Below are 25,511 nucleotides of genomic sequence, written 5' to 3'. Positions count from 1 at the left end.
TAACAAGCCCAAGCATTTGAAATCATAGACAAAAAGGCTCCATCCACACGCTTCAATCCTTAAAGCATTCTAAACTTTATACTACACTCCAAAAGTTATTTCAGATAGAAGTATTGGGAAGGCAGAGTAACCTAAAAAATTAGCATACCCTATAGCTTCTTCCGCTTTCTGGTTTTGCCAATTTAACCACTGAAGGAAGCTCCAAGTCATTATTAGAACTTAGCCAGCCAGTATTTTTCAGTGCTGCTTCTTACTCAGCTAGATGTATCCTGCAATCAAAACACTCTCAAAACACAAAAAAAGAACACCCCAAATAAACAAAAAACCCCTTTTTTAAAAAAGGGTTTGGGGGAGAACTAAGATTATTGAAGAAAGCAGACCGGGAGATTGGAAAAACCCTAACAGAACAGCACACCATGCAATAGACCGCCATGGGTATAACCTGAAAATTATTTAATTTGATTCACAGAACTCACAGAAACCAGGTTTGACATAAAGGTATCTCATGTCACACAGTACCTGGCCAATCATGTGGTGACCTGCTCTTTTGGTGGATGTAGCCATGGTCTGCCAAGGCTGTCCAGGTAGGTTTGCAAGAAAAATCTTCCAAGTATTCCATTTACAAAGGTAAAAAAAAACAGTTAGGAATGTTGTAATACATAGCCAAGTGGGTAACAGAGGGCTTTCGCTTGCCTTTCCTTTAGCAAAAGCAAGTTCCCATGAGAACAAGTCAAAGAATTTGATGCAAGCTTCCCACCGCAGTTACAGGATTAAACGCTGAAGAAGAATGAGCGCGGCACTGACACAAGCTCTTAAATGAAATCCAGCAGATGAAACTTCAGATCAGCAAAGGCTTCTGAATTAATCACAGACACAGGCTGATTCATGAGCTAGCAAAGCAAGTCCTAAAGGCCAGAGTAATGTTACGATCTGCAGTTTGCAGCAGCTAAATTCACTACCAGGGAGAGGGGCAGAAAAGGAGGGAGGACAGAGAGGGATGGAGAGGCAGAGAGGGGCAGAGGAGTTCTCGCTTGTGGAGGATTTCTGGTGGAAAATGCTGCAGATCTTGCCCAAGCAGCAGACAAGATGCCTTTCTACGTGTTAACTCAAGGATCCTCCCAAACACACACCATAGCTGTGCCCAAACCAAGACCTCCCGAGAAAGCCAATCCCTACAGATCTGCCAGCATATATTCTCCACTTTTTACATTAATTTATAGTTTCACACAGACACTTTCTTGCAGATGTAGCAACAGCACTGATCCCTACGGGCATCGGAGCGATGGCCAGATGGAGTGAGAACCCAAGCACCCTCCTCCACATACAGAGAGATGCTGGTTGAGCTGCTCAGCCTTTGCGAACTTAACAGGGCCAGGTTTTAATTGGAGATCTGAGATAGGCACTGGCATGACCCTTGATAAACCATATGCCTATGCAAGACGAGATCAGAGCTGTGTGCTATCAGCTAAAGTTAAAGCTGCCTGAAAATATTTCTAAGCCACAACTCAGCTCCCACACTAATTTACAGAATTATTCAGGAGAAAAGAAGAGGAAAAGCCGAGCAGAACAAACTACCTTTTCTCCATGATTTCAAAGCTCTTCACATAACTGCAGTTTTGCTCAAGCCAGCTATTATTAGAGTTAAGTCCCATTTTTTGACAGAGCTTGTGAGAAAGGAAAAAATATCTAGCTTAAAAATAATACACATACACACCCCCCCCAACCTGAATAGGTGGAGAGCAGGCAGAGTGAGAAAGAAGCACAGAACATGTGAAAAGAAAGCTGGCGTTATTAATAGTGCATTGGTGCCTCCAACACCCCTGCCCTCAGCCAAGTTTTACTGTTTTACTTCACAAGTAGTCCTATTTTGGTGGATTCAGCCTCCCCAAAAAGGTTAAGCATGCCAGCCCCAAACGCCATCCGTGTTTCCCTAACAGAAACACTAACACACCTCTTTCTTACCTACGTGATACACAGAACTATGGAATTAGTTCTGCCGGGATGCATGCAGACTGTGCAGACATCCATACGCCATGCTTGTTCGTTTTCTTTTCCAATTAAAATTCCCCAGGAAACACAGCCAAGGCTTGCCAGAAAAGTACCTGTCAAAATGCGGGAAGCCTGAAGCTACTGTCTATGGATTCAAATTCTTCAGAAAAGCCACAGAGGCTGTGAGTGACCACACACAAGGAAGAAATTGCACCACAGGGAATACAGAAATTAATCCATCTCTTCCTCCTACCTGTGTTTCAGGCATTTCCCTGTGACTTCAGGTGGCTCAAGGCTGATTCCCAGCGCTGGAATTACACCCGCAGGACATGGTGATACGTGTCCCGCAGCTGGCAGAGCCCTGCTGCTCTCCTCGGGATAACCTAGGCTGAGAGAAGGGCTCTTCTGCCAGGACAGCTCTGCCTACACCCCAACTGGGTGTTTAGGGGTGTTTTGTTGGTTTGGGGTTGTTGGGGGTCTTTTTGGCAGATAAGCTGCCTCAGCTCTGGGTGCAATCGTTTGCATAATGAAGAACAGACTCAGCTGCACCAGGAAAAAACGTTAGTGCCAATCTGGCCTGGGGTTGGAGACAGAGGCCCCATTCACCGATGCCCTGCACCTGTGCTGCTACTGACACCGTACGAAGAAGCCAAAAGGGCATCAGAGAATCACCTTTCTCAGTGTGCACCTGTGCGACTGACTGCACAGGGTACGAGGCGATGCCCTGGTGCAATACCTTAGCCCTGTAAATGACTTGCTTGCGCACAGGTGGCACTTGGTTCTGAAATTACAGAGGTTCCCCCTTCTTGGGGGCTGGGAGGGCTTAGACCAGCAGGTGTCACAGATTAGAAAACTGTCTTTACTTCAGTAAAAAAAAAAAAAAGAAAAGAAAAAAGAAAATTTAAAAAAAAGCACACCAAAACACCAAAAACCTGCAGAACCAAAGTGTATCCTTCCCTTCATCCTGGGTCACTAGGTGCCCTTTTGGTTTAATCCAGGCTTCTATCCTTGTCTTCCCCCCAGCTATGGCATCTCCATCCCTGCCAAGCTTCCTCTGGCCCTGCTTCCCCCGGACCTTTCGGACACAGCAGTAATACCCACCTCCCTTCTCCTACAAGGAAAACTCCACACTTGCAAATCCAGGCGTCTTGAAGAAAAAACTCAACCAATTTACTCACAAATACCTGATTACCATCAAGACGTGTTTCCATAGCACCTAAGAAGTGCTACAAAAATAGCTATTTGTTCAGACTGCAAACACTGCATCAACTACAAACATCACCTAAAACTCCGTAACAGAGTCTGTGGGTAAGAACACCGGTGCTTAAAAAATATTGCTGAAACACATGCTTGCTTCTTACTACTACTGTCAGAAAACATCTGCACTGTTAAAGGATTAAAGGATTAAGAAGGGAGAAAAAAAAATGCATTGGCTTTCTGATTCTATGTATCCTTAGGAACTTCCTTGAAATACTTAAAAAAAATTCTTGCTCGTCTCTCACTTCGGAGCTAACCAAGAGGTATAGATCTTATTTAGGCAGACACGAAAAGTATTTCAGATTTGCCACTGAAGGCTAAATTCAAAAGCAAGTTGCATATAAAAATATGTTCTCACAGTCAAGAGGTTCATTGCAGCATGCAGAAAAAAATATTTGACGCTTTTTAACTTTGAGAACTTTTTTTACTCCCCACGTAAACCCAGTACTTGTCCCAGTTTGGTAGAGGCCTCCCAAAACTGCTGTTCACTGGCATCTGCATCCATATGTACCTGCAACTCTCTTTACCTGCAACTCTCTTGCAGCTTCCTAAAATGACAGATTATGGAGTAACCTCGGTAATCCTCAGGTGGCTCTTCACGCAGCGTGAAATGAAAACATCAAAAACTTGCCCTCTTGCAAAAGGCACATGCATTTAGAAGAGAGTCTGCAGCTTCAGCTGCACAAACTGGACTGGAACTGCCGTGCCACAATGGCTGGCGGTGGGGAAAGCCATAGGGGCTGCTGTGCCCCATAGGGGCAGGGAGCATTGCAGCAGCAGGGCCAGGTCCAGGGCCCTGCCTGGTTGCTTCTCCCAAACTGCTGCTGAAAAAGCAGAACAAAACACACGGCTCGATGCTGCTTGGCTTGCTGAAGCAAAATTCTACTTTAGCCAAATTCACTCCCCCAGAGAGGGTTGAATGGTGACTCTTTGGTACCCAGGGCAGGACAAATGTCGCTGCTGTTGGGATGCCCATCGTACACACCCACGCGCACTTGCCCAGTGACCACAGGATCTATCGTTCAGAGTTTCTGTCAGTATCTGTTCCTAGCACACAGGCTTCTAGGGAGCTGTTCTCCCAAACTCGTTCTTTTCCAGCAGAATCACAGATTTTATGGTGTGACTTTCATAGAAGACCAGATGAATGCTGTATATAGCAGCATTTCCACAGGCCAGCCCACAGTTCTTGTCCCTTTCTATTTCTGCCAAAACACAGGAAGGAAAAAAAGAAGGGGGAAGAATCACTTGAAACAAAGGAGGGAGAGGAAGGAGAAAGGAAGACTCCAAGGAAATGAAAAACAGGAAAATGCTGCTGCAGTTCTGATTTAAACTACAATTCTGAACATATACTTTGACTTAGAAAGCTAACCACTGCAATAGCATGTCTTATAGCTGTATGTAGTCTGGGTGCTCTCCGTGATAAATCCCCTTCTCCTAAAACCAGGTAATTACCAAAGCAATTCAGATTAAGTAAGTACTTTATCAGAATTCACTGCACGAAAGCTAGCAATACAACACAATTATGGAAGACAAAAGTTTGGCATTCCTAATGTATCCTAGATGCAAACTACCAGCAAAATGATACCAATATTTATTTTTTTCTTTCTTTTTTTAAAGCAAGCATCCAACACTTATTGCGGGAGTAAGACAGAAATGAATCCACCTTTGGTGACTTTACAGTCAATGGAACAAGGTAACAAGGGAAATACAGACAAGGATTTCAGCAGAGGCAGTGCTTTACACATAGGCAACCACAAGAAGATTTGGAATCAGTTGAAATTTAACTAGAAAAGATGCCTGCCACTTACCAAGCACTTAAAATCACCAAATTGCATAAGCATTAACCTCCTTAACAAGCTGGAACATAATACCAGTGTTGTGTACAGCAGGACCCAAGTGAGCTCCGACTGGCTGTATTTATTAGCATCACTTCAATATCAAATAACCATTAACCTATTCATTTTACCCAAAGAATAGATTGGCACGATCTCTACGGAAGGTACAGTTACCCTGCAAATTCATTTCAACCTTGATACAAAAGGACGAGATGAAACAGGGATATAAGAGGACAACACGCCTGAACACTTTGCAAGAAATACAGCGTCACCTGCCTTGCTGTAAAGCCCTGATCCAGCCTGCTGGAAAACAAAGCTCACACAGTTTGCTACTCTGTCTCTCCTGAAATTCCACTTGGATTTTCTTTCAAAGCCCTTAGGAGATCCACAAAACCAAAAGTCCAAATATGATTTAACAAAGGAAAAACACGTTGAAATGTCTGTTGTCAAATAACTCTCAATAACTGACAATCAAATTGTTTAAGTACATAAAATGTACCCGAGATGGATCTCGGTTCCTTAGTTCCACTGGAACGCTTTAATTTTACCTAATGCTAGTTCTGAAAAGCTATAGCAACGTTGTCATGACAATGACAACACAACGCAGTTGTTTTCTGCTATCACCGTGCAACTGGGTACACATTTGGGTCATTTACATTGCCATAAAACTATAGTATTTAACCACATTTCTTTTCTCTCTTACTCAAGCAAGTTCTTTCCTCCAGAACATGGTCAAATAGGGTTTGGCACACTCTTTGGATATATCTGAGGCAAAAATTGAAAGCCTGGGAAAGGAAGAACACTTTAAATTTAGAAAGTCAGCGGGGAGGTGTGGGGGGAATCAGCCAGTTTATGATACACAACTAATAACCACGTAGCCACCAATCCTGCAAAGCATTCACGATGCAAGACCCAGTTCACGTTAAGCAGTACTCTTAAGATTTGGACTCACTGAATGAAATCACTTGCAGAAAAATCTGCCTGTGAGAAGGCAGATTCTTAGCATCAGGCATCGTTTTTTCTAGCCAACAGATACTAATACATATAACAAAAAGAATAATAAACAATTTTAACTACACCTAGTGTCTGTAACCAAACCTAGGGTGTTAGTAAATGGTTATTGGTATCACGTACAGCGTTAGACTTGGTTAGGACACTGAGACACTAATTGTACGTAACGGGCTCTACCTGAGCTCAGCTGGGACTGGTTCAGAGCCTCTGTAACATATGCAGAACCTGGCTTTACACTATCCATCTCCAAATCTGCACGTAATTAAGGTCAGGTGGGAAGAGGGCAGAGGGACAGGCAGGAGGCAAGAGAAAGGACAAAGTTAAATTAAAATATCCCCTGGAACAAACTGCAGGAGACTAACAATTTAATTTGCAGAGAGAGAAATGAGAGAAACAGTGCTAGAGAAATCCCGATGTCAATGTTCTGCATTCTAAGGTGTTGCTTCTCTGGCTTGGTCTAGACTCTTCACTAGCAATGTCTACGTGCAAAAAGAAGTCTAAGTGAAGTGACATGACAAACTTGCAGGATGAATAGCAAAAAAGATGAGGTGAGATGAAACAAGATAAGTAAACACCCAAATCCTGAGAAAATTCGAGCTGCCGAGGAAGAAGGTAGATGCTACTGCTACCTGAACAACTGGGCTTAAAGCTGGCTCAGGTGTGACCACAGTCTAGGCAGTCTAATTCTCAATTCCAGTGCAAACACACAGATTATGTGCATGTATTACTGTAAACGGAGTTTTCACTGTGAAGAGTTAAAAAAAATTGTAGAAAACAGATCTCATTTTAGGTTGCCAAATGCTAGTGGAAGAATCAGTAATTTTATAGCTGAACTTGCACAGTAATGGTGTTTGGTATGGTTGGGAGACTAAAGATTTAGAGCTCACTTTCAGAGGCGCTCTGTCCCAGTTTCAAAAACATATTTCAGCCCTTGCCTCCTTATTTTGATCTCAGCTCGTTTCATCTGCGGAAGCTGAGGGCCAAAAAAGAACTTCAGTGTCTAAAAACTGCTTCGTGAGCCCAGAAGGTAACTTCCTCCTAACGCCAGCGAAGCCTGAACAGGACCTCGAGGATTCCCTACTTAAAAAATACAGAAAGCATTTTCCTAAACTACTTATAATGTGCAACCATGATCTTTGGTACAGAGAGATACTATAAACAAGCTCCACCAGTGCAGACCACAGAGGAGTGCTCAGGCATGTGAGGGATGTGGCACACGATCTCTCCAGCGGTGCTCCGTGTGCCGCGACAGCCAAATTTCTAGTCTCTGTTGCAATTACATGACTCACAGAGGGGCATGGCTGTCAAAAGAAATTAATTTCACATGAAAAACAAGCAGAACCACTAATAAGCCTCATACCTTTGAGCAGAAACACTATAGCTGCTCTAGTGTGGAAGTCTTCCTTCTCACAAACAGCTCAAAAAGGAGAGTGACTGAATGTTAACCTTTCAGGTTGCATTAAGGAACCAGAAATGTTCTTTGTTTTCATGTCGAAAAGGGGCAAAACCCCCAACTCTGCCTTTATTATCTGATGTTAACTGCTACTGAGCCTTAGCAGGAATTGCATCTTTGAAGGGCTCATGGATTCAAGGAACTTGGCTATAAAAGAGGGAAAAAACTAAGAAAAATCTTTTCTCCATACCTGTATGTCCAAATGAAACTCCTTGGATCTTACAAGCATTCCCAATTTCTCTATTTGTGACAACTATTCTGACTCCTCCCAAACTTTTTGGCAGGTTGAATTATTTATCAGCGGGTATAGCCAGGCGTAGCAATAATTTTTTACCCTCCTTCTTAAAAACTCTACCCCAGTTTCTATATTCCCTGGCTTTTGTCGTTGGTTTGGATACGTGCCGGGGAAGAAGCCTCACCTCACACCCTCTCTGTGATCACACCTGAGATACAAACCCCGTCCTCCCCTTCCTCTCCGCCTGGAGAGCGTTTGGTAATGCTGCCACATGCTCAGGAAGGTGAGTCTTCACACAAGAAACCAGAATTTTGCTCTCAAACCACATTCTTCTCCCGGGGGAAGTATCATGAATGGGAACGACGTGCCCGTTTCCCACGTTACGAGGGGATGCCAAGGGGCTGGAAGCGTGTACGTGCATGGGGAAAAGAAAAATATATATGCACACATATTATCTATTTTGTTACATATATCTATCTACAGTATTTGCATATCCAGTTTTAAGACTGATTTATGAAATCGAAACAACATCCCAGGGGGAGTCGATATGTGTAAATGTGCTGTAAAAAATGTTAAATCTACAGAAACAGCCACCAGTTTTACTGATGCTCGGTTACTGCTATGAGTTTTAGAATAGCACTAGCAGGATCCAGAAAAGACCATGGCAACACAAAGCAGGACTCCGGATAATGAAGCTGCTCCCACACAGCTTGACAGTTTTCACTTTGGGCATTGTGAGATGCTAAGCACAAACAGCATTTTCTGATTTAAGAAAAAAAGAAAAAAAATAAAGGCATCTTTGCTTCTGCAGATTTTCAAATTCTAAAAAACTTTCAGAGCCATGTTTCATTCCTCTCCATCAACCATTTTTAACTTCTCTTTCTTTCAAGCTGACATTTGTATTCGCTTGTCTGGCACTTAATTTCTTTCAGTTATAGTTTTATTGATTCAAAATTGATTCAATCATCTCCAACAGAGTTTGAATCAGTTTCTTTGTTTCCCTGCTGTATTGCTTCATGTCCAAAGAGCTCTTAAAAAGGCATGTTAGACTGAAGGTTTGTTTTGGTTTCCCTGAACATCTTTCAAAGCATCAGTGCTACTGACTTGCAAGTGCAGAAGAAGAAACAAAAAAAAAAAAGAGACACACAGAGAGCAAGACAGGGATAGAAAGAGTAAAAGAATTAAAAAGGAATAAATGAAAACGTACAAGGGGGGAAGTAGCTCCAGGACGCTGGACGGGCTCCATGGGCAGGGGAGACTGGGAAGGTATAAAATTGAAAACAAGAAAAAAAAAAACAAACAAAAAGAAGTTGGTTAAAACATGCACCCATTGAAAAATGGGTTAATTTCATAAAAAGCTCAGCTAGGCTATACACAGCGCAAAACAGGACCACAGACCCAATCCTTCAAGTTGTTTGGTGTTTTATTCCCTACACGCTTTGGAAATTCATTAAGATCCAAGAATTCCCCACCCAGTGTGTCCCAGCTCAAAAAAAGCCCAAACATTTTGTACGTTTGAACTTTTAGCACAAGGCCCATCCCTGCTGAGCAACACAGCGAAGCACTGGGTTTGTTTGCATTGCTTCCAGTGTCTGCTAAGCATGTGTTTATGGTTAAGCCCATGTTTAAGTACTTTGTTGAGTCAGGAACAGGGCTGGAAGATGTAACATAACATAGATGGATAATGCCAACCACTGACAAAAGAAAACGACTCCCAGATTTGTGAATTTACATTTGGCGTAATTCGGTTCCATACACATTTAGCTTTCCTCTGTTTCGAATGGTGCTAAAGCAGACAACGGCTTTATCTTATTTTTTCTTTCTATGCAAAAAATAAAATAATTTAAAAAAAAAGTCTCAGAGCTATGTTTTCCTATTGACAAAAGGTTCTTCCTGAAAATCATTAACTGCAGAGAAAGCAGAGACTTAGCTCTTGCTGCCTCAGCCCCAAGTGTCAGCTTTTATTTTGGATGGAAAAGAGAAAACACGAAGTCTGGGCAATAACTTCCCCACGGATCAGCCCAGCTCGGAGCTGGGGTTCAAGCAAGTTGGCATCGTCCTGCTGAAGCCTCCAGCTGAACACCCAGCCCACGAGCCTGCATCACGTCACGGTGGCCTTCAGAGCCCTGGAGGAATCTCTGCGGCACGTTCCAAAGCCAGGTGCAAGCCTCCTGAAGAAGCCGGTTTTACACTCACATTGTTGACCTTCCATCCCACACCCTTTGTCCGCTTACCGCTCTGCCCGAGCTCCACAGGAGCTACGAGAATGGGATTGCTTGAAGGATTGGCCCTGAGGTCTGTCGTATCTGAAAGCACGTTTTCTGTCTTCTACAGCGAGAACTGCGCTTGGCGGCCTGAGCGTGTTCGTGTTTGTGCCCTGTCTGCCGCCACACCGGCAATGGATACCTGCCTTGGCTCAATAAAATGTGCATTTAATTTAGCTTTAATGAGACAGTTGCACGTCGCATGCCAAACGACTGGTTCGTTTACATAAGATTAATGAAGACTGGTACCAATTATGCACACTTTGTGTTTCCATACTGTCTTTATAAAAACGCTAATAAAGACATCGTGCACTCACCAGCCTCAAATGGCTGTTCAACCCAGGCGTCTGTGGAATAAAAGTTCTATTTGCAACTTACTCTTGCTGATTTTTATTTTTATTTAAAAAAAAACACCACAAACCACAATCTTTTTTGTCCAGGCATTAGCCACTAGCCTGTTTCAAACAAGCATGACCTCTTAAGTTTCTGTTACGGCTGCAATAGCTCTAACACGATGAATGTAGCTCAGTTTGCATTTCTGCAGTTAAAATTAATTCATTCAGCACCATACCAGAGTCTTCAGGAGGTCAGGACAGAGTCTGTTGCCCGATCCAGACCTAAATTTCTATCTTCCTGAAGTTCAGTGGATTATTTGTTGGGTGCATTGACCCAGATTAATCTGTTATTTATGCCTAATAAAAAATTACTCATTTACAACAGCTTTTAATACCAATGTGTGCCCTTTAATGTGTCCTTAGTTGCATAATGTGAGTACATATACCTGTTAAATCTAAATTAAATGAATGGATGAGACAGGAATTTGAGAAATCCTCCGTGAAGTCAGGCAGAGCTGCTGGGGTTATTCACGCTTTTGTCCTAAGTCAGACTGAAGAACTGGTGATAATGAGCCCTGAAGTTTTAAAAATGCTCATTGCTTTGAAAAAAATGGAAGGGACACATTACCTTCTTATCCCCCATTTCTTCACTTAAGCTCTAACTGTCCCACGGCAAACTGCATCTTTATTCTTTGTTTTCCCGCTGAAACCAGATGTTCCCCAGCAGCAACCACATTTAGAAACCTTCAAACAAATTGTCATGCCAAGGCACACCGCAGTAAAGATTTGGTACCCAGCGAGATGCTATTTGTTAGCAAAAGACATGAAACAAATTGCACGTATGAGGTGAAGCGTGAGATGCGATTTTAAATATGGTTAAACTACAAATATTCAGAATTATGAGAAAGAAGGGACAGGAACAGATAGCTGAGACATGCTGCCTGTGACTGTTAACTATGCCCAAATGATGAGTGGGGACAAAATGAACACACACACACACATACACACAATTCCCAGAAAAGACCAGCCACGGATGGACAGAAGTGAATGACAAGAGTAAACACAGCCACAGTCTACAGGCAATTCCCAAATGTTCACTTAGAAGGAAAAAACAAAACAGCCCTTCACTTTTTTCTCCTAAGCAGCACAATGAATATTTAAACGATTCACTTCTCAATCAGTATCTGAAATTCAAATGCAACCTTTATCTGTATCTCTTTAAAAATCTTTATAAATATGAGCTGATGCCATCTATTGTAGTACTGAAATTCAGCTAAATTGCCAGTAGATGGTATTAGCTATAAAATATTAGATGTTAATTCAACATAATAATTTAGGGTAAAAAGTTATCATTAGTTAGTTATCGATACAGGAAGGATTTAGGGAAAAAAGGAAATTGCTCAAGAAATCTGGGGTTTGACGAGCCCACCCTGGACCTGTACAGTGGTTTTTACATAAATAGAAACAGTTGGGATATCAGTTTGTATTCCAGCTGGAAAAAGAGCATTTTCTTATAACACTGAACGTGAAAAAAATGGAGAGATGGGCTTAGTACAATACTGAAGGGAAAATGCTACTCAACGGGTCCGAGACCTCCCGAGCACCCCTTCTTCTCCTTGAATGACTTTCTCACGTAGACAAACTTTGAAAAAGGAAAATGCTAAACAATTTCATTAAGCAATAATGAAAGGGACTTAAATTTTCAGGTGATAGTTTTTGTGCACACGCGTGCACCCACATCTATATCCATCTCTGCAAGCATACCTGTCCCCAGCAGTATTTGGGGAGATGACAGCTGTCACAGTCCAAACTTCATTGTCAAATCTATTTCAGAGGTGACTCAAGGCAAAACCAATATTCTTTCTTATTACTTTGAATTTTCAGAATTTAATAAATGGACAGTTTTCCTGTATGGTCCATTTTCTTTTATTTATTTCAGGCAACAGCTGCAGTGTCACTGGTGTAAGCGTGCACTTCCGCAGTCAAAGAAAATACTGTTTCAAAGAGCAGAGTTTGCCCAGCTCTCCCATTCCCCGTGTTTCATTTGAACTTCAGTCGTTATTTGTACTGCATCATAGACCACTGCAATATTTTATGGTTCTATTAAAATGCTGTCCCCATTGCTTCTGCAAATCAAACCCTCTAATTATAAATAATAATAAAAACGCAGGGCAGGAAGTTCTTTGCTTTCCATCTGCTTTTCATTAGACTACTCAACCCAGCCAAATCTATGGACAATTAGACAACACAAGAAGTTCTGTCTTGGTAAATTCCTTCATGGCAAAGAGCTTTACGCTGCAGATACAAAATGTCCTAGATGCTCTCTACACATAGCATTTTGATTAAAGAAAACAAAGTTTGCATGTTGATAAGTATGTCTTATCAAGCCCAAATCTAAAGCTCCACATTAATTCTAGATGAAATACCCTACTAATGTTGAGTAGCGACAAAAGCTCCAAGTGGTTCCCTTTAAAAAAGTTTTTAATTCCTTGGGAAAAGCCAACCTGATGTTTCAAATACAGGTAAAAGGAGACACTGAACTGACGTGGATATTTAAGCATAGGAGAAATACCTTGTGTATGTTTAAGCCATACATTAGAACGCACTAAATGCACGGAATACAGGTGAGGAAAATGCAAGCTCTTCTGCATTATCCCAGCAATGCAACTCCCAGCGAGGCTCTAGAGGAACCACTTGGAAAGATCCAATGTCACATTTCGCAGTAGTGCTACGTAAGCCGCCCAGGGTGCTCCAGCAACTCATTGCGCCCCACGTGCCACCTTCCCGGACGGCGCTGCCCAGGCATTCAGCTTGCCCAGCGGTGTGGTAACCCAGCCCAGGAAACTGAACCCCCTTCCTCCCACTTCATCTTCTCAGGCCTTCTGTATTTCAGACGTCAGTTTTTCCTCCCAGCAGATAGGTTCCTCGAGTCCTCCAACACCACATTCAACACGCCCTAACTGTGGGAACCTCCTCCCTGACTCCTCCTAGCTCCCACCAAGTCACAACCTCCAGCAACCCAGGAAGAGTCTTCCAGACTTCTGCCTGCACCAGGCAAGTGCTGTTACTTCCCAAGGCAGAAAAAAATAAAAAAGCCACCAAAAACCTACAAAGAAACGGTACTGTAAATTCTGCATGCACAGGAAGAGCAGGGAAGGATTACAGGAACAGCTGCAACATCCATTCTAGCAATCCTTACATCTGAAAGCTCATTAGTGGTCTTCTGGAGGAGCCTTTGGCTTTAATTGTATGCCTAGAACAACTATCAGGGAAGGTCAAGAGGGACAGCCTCACGACTTGGCAGTATCTTTCAACTCGCTACTTTTAATAGGACTTGGGCTTTTGCTATCAACTTTGTAACAAACATTTCCCAGGACTGAAAGAGGAAATCCATCCCCTAGTGTGTTGTTAAAGCCAAACCGCATCTATTAATCTATGCTGCTTCATTATCTCTCATTAAAGCATAGCAAGAAACTACTCACTAGCAGCTCATGACATTTAATTGCCTGAGCCATATTGAATAATAAACACTTGCTTATGATTCTATCTACCAGCCTGGCCTGTATTTAGAGTTAAAGCTGCCCCTGCCTGCATGCTTTAGCTGGCAGAGGGCAGAGAAGGGGACTGCTCACAGTTTTTCGAGATCCAACTTCAAACAACAAAAGGCAGACAGTGGATTTATGGAATGACCACCTGCTGCAGCGCTTTGAATTGCTAGTGATCTTCGTGATACCGATTCTAGCAAATACATTTGCATGTTCCCAGGAATAACAAAGGCTGCAGATACCAACGGCTGAGAAAATGATTCGCCTAAACCGCCGGCTCTTTGAAGCACGCAGATGAATGCAGTGCGCGATAACTTTGGGCGTTCGTGACTTTTTACCACTGAACCAAAAGTTCCAAGCTGTAGCACAAGATCTGATAAAATGCGGTTCCCTTAGTAAAAGTCAAACTTTTGAATCACATCTATTTGTTTTAAAGTATCAAGTCAGCAATCGTATAAGATAAGGAATATCATTAAAATAGAGAAGACAGATGAAAAGAACACCAGTTAACCAGCTTTCCAACTCAACTTGCTGGCTGCATAACATTTTAAGAAAGATCAGCAATTTCAAACTGTGTCTCTTGACACAAAAGATACGGAGATATAACTTTATATATAGGAATATTCTTTTTTAAATCGGAAGAATTGAACAAAAGCTTCACCACCAGTACATTCTGCAGAGATCTCACTTATGCCAGCACATCTAACTGAAATCACTTCCAGTGTATACTAGAATGACAACAGAATCGGATCCAACAATTAATCTTCTATTTACTTTTCCTTTCCTCAGCCAAGCTTGGCATTAATTTCCCTGTAGTTCATACAATACAGAACTGTCCAGAAGGCAGTAGGAAGTAGATGGAGTCATATATCCAGAGCAGAAGCAATCAGGATTCCAAGTTCTGTTATATCCGACTTTCTCCATCGATCCTCAAACAGAAAGCAGCTTCCAGTACCTAATTAATCTATTCCATCTAAGTCAGCATAAATGTTTTGGGGTTGCCTGTATGTTCTGCGTGAAAAAAACCTAACACACAACACTGTCTGGACACCAAGAACTGCGATGCTGCATGGAATCACTAGTTGCAGATTACTGAAGGTATCTTAAATTCTTAGAAGTTTAAAGTCTCCCAAATCATGCAGGAGTTCAAAACATAGACATTGATATGAGTTCACAAAACACCGCAGATGAAAGACATTAAACAGTGGGAACTATTCAGAGAGAGGTAACGTGTGGATGATCAACACATAGACAGGATAACAGGGGATGTATAAAGGATGATCAACACAGAGTATAACACGGTACGTATAAAGGAGATATTAGACATGGAAACCCAAAATAACAACTCCATTTAACTTCAGTGCATCATAAAAATTTCACACACTTACCTGGTTTTGGCACAGAATTGGTCACGGACTGAGGAACTTTGTCGTTAATTAGTTCAACACACTCACTAGGAAAAAATCCAACCTGTAATAAAAAAAGAAAAGAGATGCAAAATATTGAACATAGCGGTTTTAGGATCTGAACTTTTAAACCAGCGACTGTTGAACATTTTCCTCAAACTCTGCTTGCCTGATGTTCCATAACATTATCCAACATAAAATGACCAGCATGAGAGAAATAATTTTTCAAAATGATGCAGCCAAAAAATCTACAAACCAAATAATTAGTTCTGCAAAGCACGGCTGTAAGTCTTGTTTTCTAGGCTTGGTACACGGGATGGAGATATTCAACTCGCAGCAGAGAGGAAAGAGGACAAGTGTGCTACACACTTAAATCTCAAGTGGAACTTGAGAGAGACAGCAAGGCTTCAGCTGGGTTTTCTGCACCTGGCTGCATGTAACGTGAAATTTAATGAAGAGAGCAAGATGTTTCAGCTCCTAGCATCTCGATTGTCTGTACTCAAATCTCACCAACGCTTGACCTTTTTTTCCCTGTCAAAATACTATATGCACAAGCACCTTTAACATCTTATTCTTTTAGAAAACTGAAATCAAATGTGGGCCAGTGTATTTCCATGTCTGTATAGTCCCATTACAGGAAAAACGCATATTCTTGTACGGTAAGTTAGGAGAAGGCACAAAGCACTCCACTGTGTCCCAGCCTTATGGAGGGCGCTTGATCTGATGAGTGTGGGTAACAAGTGATACTCCTGAAGCATCCAAACTACACGTGCTTAAAGACCTTGCTAAAAAAGTTTGATGTGGTTTTAGTTAAATTGAATTCAATCTAACCTCAGAACTGAGAACAGGTTTAATAAGATACACATAGAGTAAAACGAGTTCTACTTTTGTGAGGAAGAACACAGTAATTTGACTGGAAATAAACACAAGTGTTTTTAGAAGAAACAGCATGATGTAGCAAAAAAAATCTCTGCAAGAGCCAGAACTCCTGGCGTGTACTCACGTATCTGCTTCTGAGCGTGGACAAGCCAGTGCAACCACTGCGCCTCAGTTTCCCGATCAGCAAAGGACACGGGAAAACAGTGCCACACACCCGTTACTTAATTCTTATTTGTGAGAACAGCTGGCAAACATATTGCACAAGCCCTTTCACCGCTGTGATTTACCCGTGTATCTGCTGATCAAGCTGAAACAGAAAGAATATTCCAGAAACAAACCCCAGAGGCAAGACTGTCCTTCGCAAATATTTGAAGATGCTTCCAAGGCAATGACCGACCCTGGGCTACCACACAGCATGCTATGCCAAAAATTTTGACAACCACGGAAAGCAGCTTCTCTGCTGCCAGCATCACTGACAGTGAAGGCAGCTCCAAGTGCCCAAGTCAGGGCAAGGTCTCATCGCTGATTACTTTCAAATGCTAATTTGCTGCCTTGCCACACTGACCTTTAACACAGCATCTTCCCCCACATCCCCTCTAACTCAGAACGCTGGAGAGACTGTCTAAACCAGTGTAAGGGTTAAAGACTGAAGTATGGGGACGATCTTAATGTTTTGCTGAAATAGGATGTGCCTGCAGAAATTCACATGCCACTCCAAAGCATCCGTATCTGGGAAGAAGTGAGATTTTTCCCCTTTCACTGTTTAAGGATTCAGACTATGATGTGACCAGACAGGAGCTTTTTACTTCCCAGCATCCCAGCCTTCTCCCCGCTTCGCAGCATCTTCCTTCTTACTCCTGTCCCAGGCAAAAGTTAAACCCAAGCTGAGCCCTTGGCAACTTTTATCCTTAGTCTGTATTTCCAGACCTTTTTCTCCCTCATATCCTTCCTCCTCACCCAACACAGCTTCTGTATTGTGACATGTAATTCAAGCACCACCACCCTTCCGAGCCACCCCGTCCACGCCAGCGGCAGGATTTCCCGTCCCCATGTCAGGCATGTGATTGGGACAGCTGAAAGCATCAAGTCACTTCAGCCAGCCACAGTTCGGTCAAGTGCTGCAACAATGCATGGCCAAGAGCCAGCGGATGGGCCCCAAGCTCATCTAAACATTCGAACCGAGCCAGGACTGCTGCCAGTCATGTTAGCACATCTCTGAAATTTGCTGGAGCCGCAAGGCAGTCAGCACTGGGAGTCTGGCAAACAGTCCCTTCTCTATTTATTCATCTTACACAATTCCCTTTTGTCTCCAAGTTAAAAAAAAACAACCACAAACAACTCTTTCCTACTCCATGATTTTCACCCGTAAACCTCCAAGCAATTTAGTAGCAGCATCATGCGTAGTGTGTCCAGGTAAACACTCCAGGCTTTGAAACTCTTCCATATTCCATAAATGAAGCAACAGTTAATAGAAATGTCAGAGAACTTCTTCCCACACCCCCAAAATCCAGTCAGGCAACATTTTGTCCAAGAGGACAAACTGCAGTCCATCAGACTGAATGTTAAAGACTTGGAGTATGCTTTTTTTTTTTTAAGAGTAGGACGGGAGCAGAACTGATAACAGCAGCACGAGGGACGAGCAGACCTTGCTCCTCCAACATGTGGTTCCCGGCACCAGAGACCGGCCTGTGCATCACGCTTCTGCTCAGGTGGCTCACAGAACTGAAGAACCCATCCAAACCCCAAGATAACGTATGGCTCACTCAGCTGGGCGCACCAATTCTGCGAGGACGTGATACCCCCGACTTAGATAACATAGTGGTGAGTTCTGTGCAATTTACAGATAGAAATATGCTGATCAGCATGAAGAAAGCAGCACGAGTACCGGCATCCCATCGGGCAGCTCAGAGCTCAGTGATGCTGCTGTGCCAGGAGATGCTGAGAAACAGGCCGAGGGGTACACCCCCAAAAAGCACTGCTAGTTAAACAAAATATGTTACATGTTTTTTTAAATACTTTACTACTGCTAATAGTCCCTCTTGGACATTTCCAATTCCAGGAGACAATTTGTAAGTTGGGAAGAACATACACATGGAGTGAAAGTCCCATCCCATCCCACAAACGATACATTCGGGAGGCTCCACAGCTGAAGCGATACGGTTTCTTTCATTCTCAATACCCACAACATCTATGCCTGAGATGTTTAAAGAAATCTGAAGTCCTGGGACACCAACCTTCCATTAATCACACTGAAAACTGGTGGATATAAATCCAGCCCCAAATCCCATACTGTAATCAAAAGCTCATTTGCCTTTGATTGTTAACATCATGCTTCTCCTCTTTCTGGATGCAATTTACAGTGCTAAACATGAGTTTAGAAATTAAAGACGACCCAAGATGGTTATGTCGCTGCTTCTGGCTATCTCGGAACCTCTCCCAAATAAAACAACATCCCTGTTCTCAATCTATCATTTTTGCCATGTTCACAACCAATAATTATAATGGATTTTTTAGGGAAAGAGAATCCTTACTTGTGCTAGTGTTGACAAGCTCTCTGATCTTAATTTACTGGTAGTAGTTCTGACGGCTCACTTTTTCCGACTTACTTATTCTAATGTTTCTTGCAAGATCTCCAAGAGATCATCTTCAGGGTCATAACCTATAACTTGTGCCTCACTCCCACCCACTTAAAAGATGCTGCTTTTCCTCCCATGGAAAGTTTTCCATGATTTTGTATAAATAAATACATTTAGTCCCAGAGTTAATCTCAACAGATGTAGCAAGGCACTATTAGAGCTTGAGCCAGGATTAAAGGATTTGGCAATGTACAAAAATTAATAGCTAGGGTAGTATATATTTAGATAAATACAAGGTCATCTAAAGGTTAAAAAAATCACTACACACCTTAACCAAAGGAGGAAAGCACAGGCTACCGTTGCATGCAAACATTGCTGCAACAGCTACTATATCTTTTTTTCCCCACTTCTATGCCAGCGTCTGCTAAAACTGAAGATACAAGAGGCTTTGAGGGGAAAAGTCAAAGTCAAAGTAATAATTTCCAGTGTACGAGGAGGGAATTCAAACAAATGAGAAAGCAGCAGCAACATAAACGGCAAACGAAACACGGAGACATTTTGATCCTTTTTTGGTTTTGACATAGGCTAAATTATGGGTTAAATTTCATTCAAAATTGTTTCCCTTTTAGTTTTAACTTAAGTTTTAAGCTAGCAAAACCTGAAAGTGGGAACATCTACTTTTTTCTTGCTTGTTTGGCTTTTATGAGCAGAACTGTCACCACGTTCTTTGCCAAGTAACTGTGTGGGACTCACCGGCTCCCCTTGGGAAGATACTCACACACTGTGGAGGGCCACCAGTCACCGGAGGAACAGGATTGTTAGTCCTCTTACCATACAATGGGTTGGGGTGGAAGGGACCTTAAAGATCATCTGGCTCCAGCCCCACCTAGTTTAGTTCTCCTGAACTCTTGTAGAAGACAGCTGAACGTCTTGGCCACAAAACTCTGCTCATTTCCACTTTATTCTCACACGCACACGAGTCTCTGTGGGACGATCTGTATTAATTATCCATTCCTGCCAGCTGGACTTTGGGAACCAGGGGAGGCTGGTGAAGGGCTCTGCCTTTAACACCCCCGCTGCCAGCGCGGCTGAGCTCGCAGGCAGCTGGACGCTGCACGTGGCCACCAAAGGTCACACAGGCTCCTGCAGCGAGGTGTGAGGGACGCCGGTGAGAGGGACCTCAGCTGAAGAAAGGCACTCACTGCTGTGGTGCTCGCTGCCCGGGGATGGTGGGGCAACGGCCGAGCGCCTGTGCCCGTGCAAGCTGCTGCTGCTGCTGGGCGCCTGCAGAAGAAGGGCAGAGGGGATGCACGCAGAGCAGGGAACTCGTGGCAGGCCAGACAGAATTTTGCCCCATCTGTTCCTGCAGCCGGCACAGCTCTGCACGTGGCAGGGGCCATCAGGCTGCGAAAGGTCGTCACCGGTGACACGTCCACTGGGCTCTCGCACATCGCCTGTTCCGCAGGTGATACCACTCACCAGTGGCTGCCTCTCGCTCCCAGTTCCCAAATCGACACATGGGAACCAGAAACCAAACCGGCTTCTCCTTTAAGAAACGCCGTTTTCAAAGCGACACTAGCCACAAAAACGTGCTCTGCCTTCCCAGGCCATTTGTACTGATCTCTGCTCACATCACATACATGCGATTTATTTAAAAATGATGCACAAGATAAAAAAAATAAAATGCTCTCAACTAACAGCCTGGTTTACTCCTGACCAATCCAAGACAGAACGGGTCCCTTTTGGGGAAAACCATTCAGTCTTAAGGTTTGTGTTCCGCTGAACCGCCTGGAACACAGTTTGAAAGCAAGGGCTTGCAGTTTCACAATGAGTTCAAGCTCACGTAAGCACAGTCTGCTTAAAAAAAATTAAATAAATAAATTCCAGTCCACCCCTGGTTACAGACACTCCTGCGCATTGTTTTGTGTCCCCTCCAGCAGCTGTGCCGCTTGCTCTTGTGCAGCAGTGCAACTAATGAAACTATACCCAAAAGACCAAATTATTCAGAACATCAAAAGGCAGCTGTGCATCAAAAAAGGGCCTGTCCCTAATGATTCAGCTGTCTGAAACAGAGTTACTGATTGAAAAGACAAAGCATGACGAAAAAGAAGAGAACAAAGAGGGCTGGAAGGCTGTTAATGTGGAGGTGGCTGTAATTTAGGTAACAATCTTATAATGAAAGCAGTGACTCACTAAGGGCATTTGAAAAGAAAAAGGCTTGAGGAAAAATGTCTTAAAAAATCATTTTACTTTTAACCAGAGAAAATGGTAAGAAGCCTGGTGGGTTGTTTTGTTCCGCACAAGATTAAGTGTCTTGCAATGCAGTCATTAGATCAGGTATTGGGAGAAAGGCAGTGCAAGTATAACACAGAAATGTGAAGGATAACAAAAATGGTGATTCATTCCTCAAGGACAGCTCTGGCTGGCGGAGAATAAATTGACATCCATGCTGAATCTAAGCTGCAGTTCAAACTGAACATGCTCACAACCTAGCAGATTTGCTTTTCTGCTGACATCTGTAGACTTGCCTCTTGTTCGTCTGCACTGCCTAGAGAAACCCTTTATTTATTCTAATCGATGGGGGACATGCAGAAATGAACGCACTTCTGCCCAGACATATACAAGTCACAGCTGGTTTAAATTCACAAAACTAAGTAAGTTCTTTTAAGCCAAGAAGTAATTTTTTTCCATGTTCAGCGAAACCTTGCTCTCCTCCTATCAAGACACGATTTACAATGTACGCCATGGTCCGTGTGATAAAAACTTGCTCCCTTCCTAGCACAAAGCAAAAACCTGAGAAGGAACACGAGCAAACTGTGCAAACAGTTGGTCTTTGGACCTCCTCCCTTTATCTGCTCTCAGAATCACAACTATCTGGCAAGACAGCCTTTGTTGATTTATTTTATTAATTAAAATTACTGGATCAACAGATTGCTATCATGTTTACAGCGGCTATTGTTCCTAAACAGGAACAGAACTGTTTGCCTATAATAAATGCTTTTAAGGCTGCACAGCTTCATCAGTACTATACATACTGTGGAGACCGGTGAGGAGTGGTGTTCCTCAGGGGTCGGTACTGGGACCAGCACCGTTTAACATCGCTGCTGGTGACACAGAGCATGGGATCAAGTTTGCTGAGGACACGCCAGGCTGTGCGGTGCAGTCAACACGCTGGAGGGCAGAGGTGCTGCCCAGAGGGACCCTGATGGGCTTGAGAGGTGGGACCGTGTGAACCTCACGGAGTTCAACAAGGCCAAGCGCAAGGTGCTGCACAGGGGTTGGGGTGATCCCAAGCACAAACGCAGGCTGGGCAGGGAACGGATGGAGAGCAGCCCTGAGGAGAAGAACTTGGGGGTGTTGGCAGACCAGAAGCTCAACATGACCTGGCAATGTGCACTTTTTTGGGTTTTTTTTTCCTCTTTCTATGAATTCTCTTCTCACTGCAGCACTTAGTAAGGTCAAAAAATTCCATTACATCAGGAAATGTACTGTTTCTATACACTCACAGTTTATGGGCCTTAAGCTTGAAACACAGGTTAAAAAAACTTCCTCTTTACACAAGGGTAGAATTTGCATCTCTTGGTAGCTGGTGGTGTTTCATGGAAATGAAAAGTGCTGATAAGTGCATTTCAAAGGAATGACAAAACCTGTCAATTCACAGAAAAAAAACGCACCTCTGCAAATCAGAGCCATGGCTGTGTGAAGAGAGATGTTTATGCAGTAATAAATGAGTTAGCATAGCTCAAGAAATTACTGCCTGTCAACTGAGCTACAGCTGTTGAAAACCACCTCTGAGCTAACTAGCTTCACCCTGCAGTCAGCAGGAGCAGCGAGCGTACAGATGGTTTGTTACACTCTTTTCAGCTGACAGGCAGTAACTTCTTAAAACACACCAACTTCGTGTCCTGCATTTGGGCAAACGCATCCCGAGAGCTACCGAAACATAGATTCTAGCTGCTGCATTTCCAATAGCGCGGCTCGGTGACCACGATCTGATTCACGCTGTGAAAGACTTTTGCTTATAATATAAGACGCAAGATTATTCCACCCCTAATTTTCTGTTAAGCCAGAATATGGTGCTGCATTTCTGCAGCTGTTCAGATCTGTCGTGTCAGTAGACTGACTGTGCACAGCTACAGACAAACCCCTTTTCAAGCAGTTTGCTCATCGGTGTATCTTTACGCTGGGAAAGCACAATAGGATTGCTCTGAGAGACCGAAGGCAGCGACAAACTGCAGAAGAGCTCCCTCGCCTCTCGCGTCTTTAATCACCAGCGGCATTCCTCATATCTAGTCACAATTTCAGCCAGCCCGATGGCAAGCAGGGAGCTTGCACCGAAAAATGGCATCCACACCCTGCACGGGGACACCGTGCACTTGGAGTCAATCAGCTTTGTGCAAAGTGTCTGCACCCAGGCACAGAGCACAAAGTAGTTTTGCTTTATTGATTCGCTGGGACGTTAAATGTGACGTAGCCTGATCATTCCAAGTAGCACTGAAACATGTCATTAATTTTTGATCGTATGGCAGATACAGCTTTAGGGCTTCCAAGATTAGAACCAAAGCCCCACAAAGACGTAACATGGGCCAAAACCAGAACAGCCAAGTTTGTTCAAGATATATCACAGTGTTAAATCTAGAAAGAAATCTAATTTCAGAGCAGGTATCACATGTCCACGCTGCTCTGATTTTATAAATGAGATATTATCTGGAGTCCCACATGTGATATGAAGCCAACAAAAGCTGTATTTCACGTGCTCTGGCCAATCAGACAGAAATGTAATCGTATAACTAACACCCCATTCAGATGGGATTTGTAGTGTTTGGAGATCAGACTGCACACAGCCCTGGAATTAATGACAGCAGGACCACAACCTGGATCTGGCACAGAGAGGGCTGTCAGGGGAAATCTGAGGTCCTTTGAGAAGACTTTCCAGGCCAAAATATACAAGTGTCAGGTCAATTCTGATCCTGACCCTCTCCAGAGCAAACTCGTAATTCCATCTACTCACAGACAGCAACTGCAGTACGAAAATCCCTCCTACCTGAAAGGAACTGAAAGGTGAGACAGTGTGAGGAGGCAGAAAGGCAGTTACCCCACCTTCAGTACCTTTTCAGCTTTGTTTTGTAAAAAAAGATTTCATTTTTCTTTTTTTTTTTTTCATTTCCAAATCAGGCAATCCAAGCTAAGATCTTTCGAAAACTGAGTCTAAATCTCTCTGCCATAACTTTTCATATATATATCTCTCTATATATATAGTGATATTACTATAAAAGTACTATTAAAAACCCAGGAATATTAACAGTTCATAATAAATGCAGACACAAAAGCACAGGTTAGTTGGGTGGCTTGTCCAAGTCAGCAGCAGCGTCTCATCAAGTGGCTTCCTCCAGATCCTCTATGTGCTGCCTGATCCAGTTTTAGATAGTGGAAGGGATGGGATGATTTGAATAACAGTGTCAGCTGCCTTGGAGGAGGGGCAACAGAAGCTTCCAGCAACATCAAGCCAGCTGTCAATCAAAGGGCCGTGGCTCTCCCTAGCTCGAGAACCTCCTATGAAGACCACGTGTCTGCTCGAGCCCAAGTGCAGAGAGAAACACCAACGCAGGGACACAAGCAGTCCTGGGCAGGCACAGCAGTCGGCTAAACACGCTGCTGAGCTTCCTGCCTTTATTTAAGTCGCACTATCAGGTCTGATGCTCGTGCCTACCTGAAATCCATGTTTGCCTCTCCACCATGTGGTCAGCTCCTTTGGTGGCATATCAATCACAGACACTATGTCTCCCACCTGGAAAAGATTGGCAACATCAATCACGGCTTGCAATGCGGCTGGGAGGAAAGCACAATTCAAACAGCAGCATTTTCCAGCACTGCAAAAAACTGTAAAACTTGTGAGCGACCGCACCAATGCCCATCTTGAGACATCTGCCTTTGAAAAATCAAACTGTCAAGGTAGAAGAGTTACTGCATTATACAATGTACAGGATACAGCTGTTCACAGGGAAATAATTCTCAAAAGCAGCAGGCTCTCTGCCAAAGGGTACAGCAGTGCTCCGATTAAACTGCAGATGTAAGTGAGCAGCGATGGTGTGAAACACTTTGGAAAATACTCTCAAGTAGCTGAGCTAACTTGTACTACATGCCCTATACGTGTGCGTGTAGGCATTGACATATATCTTCTTGTTTTCCTTCACAGCAAAAAGTTCAGAGCTCCCTTTGTAGTTCACAAATTGACCAAGAGACACGCTTTTCTTAAGTAGAAAATAAACAGAGGGTGGTGCGATGTTACAGGAACAGGAAAGAAAATGACCAAGGATACCAAACAGGTTTTCTGAAGCTTTGCTCATTCCCATAAAAAAAAACCGTAATAGTGCAATAATTCAAAAGGAATCAGTACAATCAATACTAAACCTGGTTTGGTGGGAATCAGCATCTATGTGGCCTCTATTATAGAAAATGAGCCGGGGCAGAGCAGAAGGGGTGGGACACCTCAATAAAGACTGTGGCTACAGCAAAAATTAACAGTAATGCCCAACTTCTACCGGATGTTTTACATTGATGGGTCTCAAAGCGCTTTACAAAGAAGGTAACACACCCCTGGTTCTTAGATGGAGATAACCGAGACAGGGAAGGGATTTCCTCAAGGGAATAGCAAACCACCAGCAAAGCCAATTTCCATTAAGGAAACTGCTGTCACCACAAGGAGCTGGGCATTTTCCTCAGTAT

At 43.2% G+C, this 25,511-nt stretch overlaps 1 protein-coding gene across 1 annotated transcript in view; it reads right to left on the bottom strand.

Moving 5' to 3' along the window:
• The window catches only part of ARHGAP32 (Rho GTPase activating protein 32), a 185,765-nt gene that overhangs the window by 49,949 nt on the left and 110,305 nt on the right, over nucleotides 1-25,511 (bottom strand). Inside the window, 2 exon segments of the mRNA XM_013298904.3 lie at nucleotides 15,313-15,394; nucleotides 24,496-24,573. Of these exon segments, the coding sequence (XP_013154358.3) occupies nucleotides 15,313-15,394; nucleotides 24,496-24,573 (160 nt within the window).

This window comes from Falco peregrinus, chromosome 15 (assembly GCF_023634155.1).
Source record: "Falco peregrinus isolate bFalPer1 chromosome 15, bFalPer1.pri, whole genome shotgun sequence".
NCBI lineage: Eukaryota > Metazoa > Chordata > Aves > Falconiformes > Falconidae > Falco > Falco peregrinus.
This window is presented reverse-complemented; position numbering and strand designations above follow the sequence as displayed.